Genomic DNA, 11,094 nt, shown 5'->3' with positions numbered 1-11,094 from the left:
TTACAAGTAATTGTACGGACATGCAAATATGACTTTACGAGCCAGGATGTCAGCTCCCTCACATCCATGTAACACATCCAAGTTACATGACCAGTAGGCAGTTGGTGTGAACTGTGAAGTGCATAATTGATCAAAAAAAATAGCGTAGTCATCACGAATATATTCACATACCGTTATGAAATTGCCACTGTTCTGCCCGTCTGCCCGGAAGTAGTTGTTAGCAGGGTTCCCATGGATACCTGCTGGAATCTGTTTGGCGTTGTCAACTGGTTGAGCTGCAGCCGGTTTCTGGGCAGACCCAATATTTGTTGTTGCAGCTACTGCTGCCGCTGCTGGTGGTGGTGGTGGATTCTGAGCAGGCTCGGCGTGATTTGGAGATGGCTTGGGAGCCTCACCACTCCCAAAAAGGTAGCCCAAAGAACTCTGGCCCCCTCCACTGCTGACTCCACGACCCATTCTATCAGACTTCTTTTCTTTATATAATCAAAAGCCCATATATGCACAAAATTTCAGTAGACATCCTAAACGTTAAATCCAAAGATAACTCACATTCCATAAAGTCAGCATCACACATAAAAATATCAACAAAAGATGTGCAAATATGAGAAGAATATTATGTGATAAGACATATGGAAATGCACCATAATTTCAAAAACTGATGTAATGTCATCATAGTATCTATAAATAAGTTGGGAGTTCATTCTTCCTTTTCTTTAATTTATGAGCATACAGACATCATAATTACAAAAGGTACTGTAACAGCATCATAGTATTTAAGAATAAGTTGGAGTCCCCCCTTTCTTTCATTGATAACATCAGATTTTATCAGTAAGAAGGGCAGCTGTTATCTATTAAAACACCAGATAAGAGGTTGGTCAAGATTTCTGACAACTAAACAGTGCTGTCACTGATTTCAGGATGCCTGTATGATGATAAAATGCCTGCAAAGATGCAAAGGAAACTCTTTTTTTTTTATGAATGGGTAGATATTTTATTAAAAGAAGAGGCTATTCAAGAATCTATCCTTTTTTCTATTTAGACATGTATATAATGGTGGATCAGACCTTTCTTTAATGAGAATGCAGTCTATCGACTTGATCTATTGACAGTCAACCAGATGGGCCCTAATTGAGTACAAATCAAGCATGACATTGTGAATTGGGGGCATTAAATTGAAATACAATAAAAATAAGGTGAAAACACAAAAAAGAAAAGTCATGGTTTACCTTTTTTTCTGACTTCTCTGATAATGGTCCATTCTGCTTCACTTCGTCAAATCTCACTCAAATCTGTTGTTTTGATCCTCAAATTAAACCTAGACCTAGTCTAAGATGACTTTTTAAGCTTTTTTTCTAAACGGTTACTTTCTAAGCTCTCTCTGGTTTAAATGAAAAGAAATGAGGAAAATTAAGAGAAATTTGAAAGGAAAAAAAAAAAAAAAAAAAAACCCGTATCAGACCCTTATCAACCAAGGTATTCGATATTGTATGCCAATTACAATACAGGCCGTAACAGACCTATAATAGTCAAAATTCTTTTAAAGAACAAATTCATGGTACTGGATGTCAATATCAGCAGGCATATAGGCCCGGCAAAAAAATGATATGATACAGCATCGCATATCAGTATCAGTGTCATATTGGGTTGTATCGGCCCGTATCGGTTAGAATTTTTTTTTAAGAAAAAAATACGGATAATTATTAGAAAAATAGGAGGAAATGAGATATCCAAGAATCTATCATATTTTGTTTTGACCATGCATTCAATGGTGTATCGGACCATTCTTTGGTAAGAATGTTGTCCCGACAGGTCACTTTAAGGTGTGGTGTTAATTTTTCTGGGTATAAATTGTTGATATGTGTCAGAAATTGATATCATATATTGCTAATATGATTATCTATCAACAATTGGAATATTAACTGTCTTCCAGGGGAGTTATTTAAAACAATAACACATTAGAACCATAAGATAAAGAGAAGAGTACAAAGTGTGTAACATGTATTGATATTTGATATACAAGAGGTGAAATTTTTGATAAAAAGAAAGTACTATCCAATCTGATTTTGAAAACAATAATAATGATAATGATAATAAAAACTTTTGAACATTGCCAAAAAAGGTGAAAATTCATTAAAAATAAATTGGCAACCTCTAAAATGTAAATATTTGTCAAAAGAAATTATATCTATGTTTAAATAACATAGATTGATCATTCCCCCAATAAAATTTTGGAAGAAAAAAATCAAGAAAATACCTAAAAAATTAATTAAAATGGCTCAAATATATATAAGAAAATAATTCAAATCTAGCTGTAAATGGTAGATCTATGTTCAAAACAAACACACATTAACCCATATCTAGCATTCATAATCATAATCATATAATTTTCGTAAAATTATTTTCAAAAAAAAAAAATCAGAAAATACAACAAAAAAATCAACCCTAAAATAGAAAAAAAAAATGTAGAAAATATTTTTTTTATCAATGCATGTGTGAAATGATTAGATCCATAATATTAGAAGATTCTCAAGCAACATTTAAAAATAATAATAATAATAATAATTAAAAGTTTTAAAAAAATCTGTAGAAAAAAAAAAATGAAATTTTATTTTATTTTTTAAGCTTACAGAAAATTTATGTAAATTTTAAAAAAGAAAAAGAAAACCCCCATAAATTTTTGTAAATTTACAGAATATTTGTTAAAAGAACTTAGATCTATGTTCCCCCCCCAATAAAATTTTGGAAGAAAAAAATCAACAATATACCTGAAAATTGAATAAAAATGTCTTGAATATAAGAAATAATTCAAATCCAGCAGTAAATGGGAGATCTATGTTCAAAATAAACATATATTAACCTACATCTATCATTCATAATCATATAATTTTCCTAAAATTGTTTTCAAAGAAATCAGAAAATACACCAAAAAAAAAAAAAAAACCCAAAAATAGAAAAAAGAAATTGTTAAAAAATATTTTTGTAATCAATGCATGTGTGAAATGATTAGATCCATATATTAGAAGATTCCTCAATCAACATAAAAACAATATGTAGAAAAAAAGAAATTTTTTTTAATTTACAAAAAATGTGTAAATTTTAAAATAATAATAATAATAATAAAGAAATTTAAAAAAAAAAAAAGAAAGAAAGAAAGAAAAGAAAGAGAAGAAAGAGAAGAAAGAAAGAAAAAAAAAGCACAAATCAGTAGATCCATAGTCAGTAGAAAATTTGTGTAAATTTACAGAATAATTATTAAAAGAACTTATATCTATTTTGGAAAAAAAAAATGAATAAAATACCTAAAAATGAATAAAAATGGCTCGAATATAAGAAAATAATTCAAATCTATCTGTAGATCTATGTTCAAAACAAACATATATTAACCTAGATCTATCATTCATGATCTTATAATTTCCCATAAATTATTTTCAAAAAAAAAAAAATGCAATCCAAAATTATTATTTTTTTTTAAATGTAGAAAATATTTTTTTTAATCAATGCATGTGTGAAATGATTAGATCCATAATATTAGATGTCCACGAGCAACATAAAAACAATCTGTAGAGAAAAAGAAATTTAATTTTTTTTTCAAATTTACAGAAAATTTGTGTAAATTTAAAAACAAATAAAAAAGAGAAAGAAAGAAAGAAAAACCCCCCAAATCAGTAGATCCATGGTCTTCTAATACTGCCCAAGCAACATATAAAGAACCAAAAAATAAAAAACTAAATTAAAACTTTTTTCTGAAATTTTCAAAAAATTCCCACATAAATTTTTTTTTAAAAAAAAAAAAAACAAAATCAACCAGAATTTGATAGAAATGGTTTATTTTATACAATTGTTTCAATGGGATTCCAATTCAAAACAACAACACACAAAAAAAATTTATTTTTTACCTTTTTCGATTTTTGCAAAACCGAGCTCAAAAGCTTCGATCCTTCAATTTGATGCAAATTGCTTTTTTATCTTCGAATCAGACCTAGATCTAGTCGAAAATGGCTCTTAAACAGTTCCTCGTTGAAAAAAGAAATCAAAACGAGAAGGAGAAACAACAAAAAAAGGACCGGTTGAAGACTTTTTATAGCCGTATCAGTTGAAACCGATACAACACACAAACTATCGGTGCCAATACGACCTGATACGACCCATAGGCCGATATGATCCCATATCACATATCCGGCCGATACGGATATGATACGGCCGTATTGACCGATATGATACCATTATTCATAACTATGGAAAAATGTATCAGCCCCATCTCAACCTGTATCGATCCGCAACAGCCTTTTGTGGACCCATAACAGCCCTTTGCAAGCCATTTTTTCATATTGGGAGCTATAGATTTGTACATGTAATGGGCCCCACCATTATTGTTAAGTAACGACCGTTGTTAATACCTTGGCATCGACCGATATGGACCATTTTTTTGGGCAGCCCAGTTCGGCCCTGTGTTGTGTCAGGCCGATACAAATACAATATGGTCATATCAGCCAATACAATGCAAATATTCAAAATCATGACAGGGAACCCAACTTGTTATAAATAGAAACTAGTATATCGCGCAGAGCCTCAGTCGAGCACCCTATATATAGAAATTCACCTTTGCATGAGTGGGTATAAAGAATACAATCATATTCGCACTGTCTAATGGGATTAAGAAAAAGCTTCTTTGCAAGTGGAATTGACCCTTTGGTGATCTAAACCATTCATATCGAGACCCATCATGTACGAGAGATATCCAAAAGCCTTTGCCATCATATGATCCTAATATCCAATTGGGCACTTGTTAAATGTGAACCATTGATCCATTTGCAATTCACCAATCAAATGGTGATTGGCTAGGATCTTCAAAAGGGGAGACTAAGGCACACCCATCTCATTATGGGGCCCCGCAAATGACTAGCTTACTAATTTTAAGGTGGGTAGAGCAGTATGAGCAGAAAAACGACATTTCTTCAGATCAAGCCTCATAAAATTCCCCTTTTGTTAATAAGGTAATGTTGTTCAACCAGCATAATGCAATGCAATTTATTCTTTTAGACCAAGGATCATATTATACCTCTTTTGCTAATGGGTTATGTAGTTCAAGCTAAAGTATGCGACTGCAAGGTGTCAATGGCGATGATCACATTCTTCCACTACATTTCCCATTAAAAGCCATCTCATGGGTTCACAAATAACAATGATTCAACAAGGATCTAAAATTTGGAGTATGAATTACTTTATCGGGGGGAGGACATAATGTCGTGCCTCGCTTTTTGTTTTTTAAGCCTCTCACAATGAAATCAACTTTAACTTGAATAGAAGCATTCAATTGATGACATATAGAAACAAGCACCCAGTCAAAAGATGCCTTTTTTCTCAATAGGAAAGGGCTGCATTTTCTTTATATCTGCAACTGTCAATATAGCGATGCAATCTATGATCTCAGAACTCAGAAGAATGAATTGAGTTAACATGATTACAAACTAGTATAGAAGGGCCAGAGACCAAAATATGGTTTTCACAAATTGCTAAATTACAGAACCCAAGGCCATAAAACATTGCATACATGCATTCCAATCCAGATCCTCCAAATCATAAACCCTAATATTGATGTATCATAGCCCAGAAATCACATTGGCCATATGACGTTAGCCATCAAGTTTTAGACACAGAATTTGAACCATGAGCCATCCTCTTTGTAACTGTCCATTTTATGCCACCAATCGGATGTGTTTAAAGCTATGAACCATCCACAGTGGGGTCAGGCAGGCTGGTAAGCCATGAGTATAGTGGACAGGTTTCAACAATTGTGGAACATATATAAGTAAATACAAATTTTAGTCAAGCCATACACAGGCCCATACACCTCAATAATGATATCACGCATTGTTTTCCCCCATGTATTCTTTTCTATCTCTATTGTGGGTGAGATGGAATCTACAAAAGCTCCAAACTACAGCCATTACCACACTAGAATTTTAAGTTCGGGGCTATTCTCATGATATAATTAAGAGGTGATTCCCAGCACATGTGCCAACTCAGCACACTTGTGGGAGATCATCTGAGTCACATAAGAAGGGTTTCACCATGTGAATATCTTGGCCCAAAATTAAGGATGGGCCGCACACCAAGAGGGCTGCAAATGCACACAAAATCAATGGTCAGAAAAAACTCGACCAACGGTCTCTGTTCAAGGCACTTGGGTGACCAATATGACTAACAGACCACCCTTTTTTGAGGCCATAGACTGTTCACCATAAGAACAGTATGTATCTAGCACAAACATATTTTTCAATATCGGTGTCGTATCAGCTGATACAACCATATTGTACTCATATCAGCCTGATATGCAATGCGGGACTGAATTGGCCTGTCCTTCAAAAAAAATGGGCTATATTGGCGTATCGCCACCAATACAAGTCTACAGGCCGATACACCTATAGAGGCCATTTTTATTTTTATTTTATTTTTTTTTCAAAATTTCACCCATGTTTCCTCTTCTTCTTTTTTTCATTTGAACCATGGAGGAAGCTTAGAAAGTCATTTTAGGCTAGATCTAGACTTATTTTAGGATTAAAACAAATTATTTGAGTGGGATCCAACAATCCAACTATAGTGGACCATTATAGGAAAAATCTGAAAGCAAGCCTTCACTTTCTTTTTAATGTTTTCATCTTCTTTTTGTTGCATTTCAATGTAATGGGCCCTAATTCACCAAATCATGCTTGATTTGTGTTCAATTAGGGCCCATTTAGTTGACTTTCAATAGGTCAAACTGACAGACAACATTCTTATCAAAGAATGGTCTGATACACCATACTATGCATGTCCAAAACTTTTTTTTTTTAAGATGGATTCTTGTCAAAGAATGGTCTGATACACCCATTCATTTCTTTATTTCATCTTACAATTTTTATTTTTATTTTTTTAAAAGGCCTAAACTACCAGATCCGACTGGTGCGCTGCAAATAACAAGAAAAAAAAAACATCGAGATCGGATTCTGTTGCAATCGGAAACAACATCGAACTGAACAAACCCTAAAAAAGCATCATCAGATCAAAGTGCATTTCCTACTTTTATTTTTAAGATCTCAAAAAGAACATGAAATTTGAAAAGAAAAATGTATGAATCAAATGATGCTCGTAAAGAACAGATTAAACATCAGATCAGCTACAGGAAAGCATCAAATCCACCAAAGCCAGGCGTGACAGAAACCCTAGCAAGAAAGTGCTCGTTCTAGTGCGGTTATTGGTGAGATTTGACATGAAAAAACAGTAGAAATGCGATAGTGGAATGGATCCGACGGTGGGGAACAGAGATCTAGGTTTCATACCTCGGTCTTCGGATCGGATCTGGAGAGCTAGAGAGGAAATCGTCCGAAAAGGAGAAAGGAGGGAGGGGGAGAGAGAGACGAGGGGTAGAGATGAAGAAAGGCGCAAAATGAGATTTATACGAAGTTCCATTCGCTCCGTCGCGACTGAACATCCAGCGTCTGTTGCTGCTCACCGGGTCCCACGTACTAAGGAGGATCGATGATCTGAACCGTCCATATTATCGTTACTGCCATGAGTAACCAATTTTTTCAAAATCTTGCTTCAATTTTGACTATAACGTTTGATTTTTAATATTAAATTGAAGCAAATTGGAAATACTCTTTTCACTGCTCTGAATTCATCTACAAAAAATGATGGTCACAATGCAATAGGGTCCACATATGGACCATTCCGATCATGGGACCACCCATCACGTAGGACCCTGTGGGCGGCGACACATGATACGCTATATGTCGCGACAGAAACAAAACGAAATCATTAATTAGACGTCCAGTATCATACACCGCGGGACACAAATTGGATTTCTGCTCCCATAAATAGGAGTGTCCTTACAGGTGATCAGAACCATTCAATACGTATTACCCACTTTCTTTATGACTGTAAAAACAACAGTTTCACCTGTAAACGTATCTGCGACATTCAAAATTTGAATGAAATATATAAAGACAGCAAATTTAAGTTTATGACCATCATAGGACAGTTAAGATCATTTCTGTGAAATGATATCTTGACCATGCAAAGAAGGTCCGTACATCAATAATATACCTTTTTAACGGTCTGGATAAAATACTTACAACAGATGGAGCACAAAATGACGGTGCTCCAGCGGTTTACGTTTTATACTGTTGCTCGAATGCGAGAGTGATGCAAGCAGTGTGACAAATATCGCCTGTTAATTAAAATATAACGCGATGAATATATTGGACGATATTATCGGGATATTATAAATTTTCGTGATATTTTAAAATATCTGGCTTTATGGAATTAATATCGAGATATTAACTCCAAAAAAGTAAAAATTAACCAATTTATTTATATTTCGAAATTATTTAATAACTTAAAAGTAAATATATTTTCGGGGGGAGGTTTTCCTTAAAATACTTAGAAAACTCTCGGCATTTGAAAATCTCCCGAGAAATTTCCGTTCCGATAAATTTTCCGAGAACGATATTTGTCAAATGCTGACAAGAGTGCAACGTTCGTTATAAAGCTGGAGAAACGCAGAGAAGATTACATCTCCAACGCACACACCACATGTGTGAAAATTTGACATGTATGAGAGATCCAATTCATTCATTAGGTCAGACCCACAGTTTTTATTTTTAATTAATAAATTTAAATATCCAATAATCCTTTCAGGAAAATGGATATAAAAAAGACTGCGTAAAGAAGGAATCAATGGTCCAAATTCATCCTGTAATTATAGCCTAACCAAAGAATGAACTTGAATAATTTTTCTTTATTTTAACATTATAGATGGGCCTCAATTTATGAACAGTCCGGATCTCTCATATTATTTTCGTATTGTGATGTCTAGGAAGAGAAGTATTTGATATCCTGCACCTGCGAATAGCTCATCTTAACTCGCAACTGATTAAGTAAGTAACAGCGACAGCTCATGTCAGACGTCCGTAACCGGCAGAGAGCGAAAGGATTGGATACTCCCCCTGCCACCAGCCCCGTGGCTAGTGGTCGGTGCTCTGTGGGCCCCACCATGATGTATGTGTTTCATCCATTCCATTAATATATTTTTAAAGATCATTTTAGTCCTAATACAAAAATTTAGAGGGATAAATCTCAGGTGGACCACACCACAGGAAAACAATAGAGAATGGATATCCACCATTAAAATCCTCCTAAGGCCCAATGTACTGTTTATTTGACATCCAATCTGTTAATTACGTCATACAGGCACAGATGAAGGGAAAAAACAAATATCAGCTTGATTCAGAACTTTTATGGCCCCAAAAGGTTTTTAATGGTTGACGCTCATTTGACACTGTTTCCTGTAATGTGGTCCACCTAAGATTTATATATAACTCAATTTTGGTCTCCTAGCATAAAATGATATGGAAAAATAGATGGACGGAATGGATGAAAACATAAATCACGTTGGGGCCCACAGAGCGCCAACCACCAGCCAATGGAGTAGCCAATCTGCGTCCGAGGGAAAGAGCACTGGAATCCTCCGAAGCATCGGATCAGCTATCATCCGGGTAAGGTGTTAATTGAGCTCACGTAGTCTAGCGTTGCAGGCTCAGGCCTCGAGCATGTTACCTTGGCTCAGTTCAATCAGCGGCACAAGCCAATTCGAGCTGAATTTGAGCATGTTTGCCTTTTACTAAAACACGCAAGTAAAACGCATCTTCAATTTTTCACATAACGTCAAGTACTAACAATATTTGACATGTATTTTATCAAACACTTAGAGATCAACATCAAAATCAAACACACATGCAAGCAGCATCAAAATCAACACAATCGAAGTATCCATTTCTTCCTTGCCAATACTTCATTAAATTAATTTATCAAACACTGGACGAGCAGTATTTTCACTGGGTTGGTTCAGTCCAAGTTGATTCGAGTTTGATCTGAGCCAAGCTGAGCTCAAGTAAACTAAACTCGGCTCAAAATTTATTCAAACTTTAATAACCAGCTCAACTCAATTCAAATCTAATTTTGAGCTAAAGTGAGTCGAGCTTTTCCAAGTCTAATTGAGCGAGCTAACCGAGTTAACTCATATACAACTCTAAGTGTTACTCTACTAGACAAGACCCACCTTATTGAATTTGTTCAATATCCAACCGCCCATCTTATTTTCAACTCATTTAATGACCAAGTTCCAAAACTCAATCAAGCATATCCAAATCTATTGTAAACCACCTCATAGAAAAAATAGGTAAATGATCATTAAAAGCTTTTTGTAGGCCACTAAAATTGTTGGATAAAGCTGGTATTTCTACTTTTCAGGTTGGACAAATAACTATTACTATTAATTTGATTAAAGTGAACCTTGAAAAGTTTTAAATGTTGAGGGTTCAATCACCACTATTTCTTTTGGTGTGGTTTACCTAAGATTTGGATGTGCTTACTTTTTCATACCAAGTCCTAAAATAGATTAAAAAAGAGAACGGACGGAGTGGATATACAACCTATCATCAAGTTGTGCCTTACGGTTAGGGTGACACCTAATCCGCAGTACGGAATCATAAAAACACCAGGTCTGTGGGACCCACCATAATGTATATGTAAAATCCACTCCATCTATAAAGTTTTAATCCTCGTTACCAGGCCTAACACTAAAAATGAGGTAGATATACCCCTCATATAGACCACACCGCAAGCGAAAAGGGGAATGGGATTCCATCAGTAAGTTCATGATGTGGGACCACCATGAGTGTATCTTTCATCAAAACCGTTAATCAGGTGTAGATAACCAGGATGATCGAAGATGAAATGGTCAGACTGATAAGAAAAAACTCATGCGTGCCATACGGTGTGAACTTAGCAGTTATGGAAATAATTTTATGTGTTTCTCATTATTGTGCACGTATTGCAAATTAATCAGGCTTATATTCTTCATGTACGGTCTAAATAATGATTCTAACCTGATGGACGGAATGGATTTTACATATTCAACAATGTGGGCCCATGGCGCTGTTGGGTGTTTACGCAGCATATTACAGCCAATGAAACGTGGCATATCGACAATGACCGTTGTTTCATTCAGCACCGTTGATCATTTTACATGTATTAAAATGAAGCAGATCAAAA

The 11,094-nt window shown here is 34.8% G+C and overlaps 1 protein-coding gene across 1 annotated transcript; it reads right to left on the bottom strand.

The window, feature by feature from the left end:
- On the bottom strand, positions 1-7,458 carry LOC131218182 (uncharacterized). The gene is made up of 2 exons (XM_058212863.1): positions 7,320-7,458; positions 1-473 (listed from the first exon to the last, which is right to left on the bottom strand). The coding sequence occupies exons 1-2, from the start codon at positions 7,447-7,449 to the stop codon at positions 1-3; spliced, it is 603 nt and encodes a 200-aa protein (XP_058068846.1). The 5' UTR covers positions 7,450-7,458.
- Positions 7,459-11,094: the final 3,636 nt, after the last annotated feature.

The sequence above is a fragment of the Magnolia sinica genome, chromosome 11 (assembly GCF_029962835.1).
Source record: "Magnolia sinica isolate HGM2019 chromosome 11, MsV1, whole genome shotgun sequence".
In the NCBI taxonomy this organism is placed as follows: Eukaryota; Viridiplantae; Streptophyta; class Magnoliopsida; order Magnoliales; family Magnoliaceae; genus Magnolia; species Magnolia sinica.
The sequence above is the reverse complement of the archived record's forward strand: the minus strand, read 5'-3'. Positions and strand labels throughout refer to the sequence as shown.

What these genes read in the sequence shown, in the direction of transcription:
- LOC131218182 (XM_058212863.1), bottom strand. Translation starts at nt 7,449, where the DNA reads ATGGAACTTCGTATAAATCTCATTTTGCGCCTTTCTTCATCTCTACCC. An exon ending in GATCCGATCCGAAGACCGAG is followed by an intron (nt 474 to 7,319) that starts GTATGAAACCTA and finishes GATTATATAAAG; the next exon opens with AAAAGAAGTCTGATAGAATG.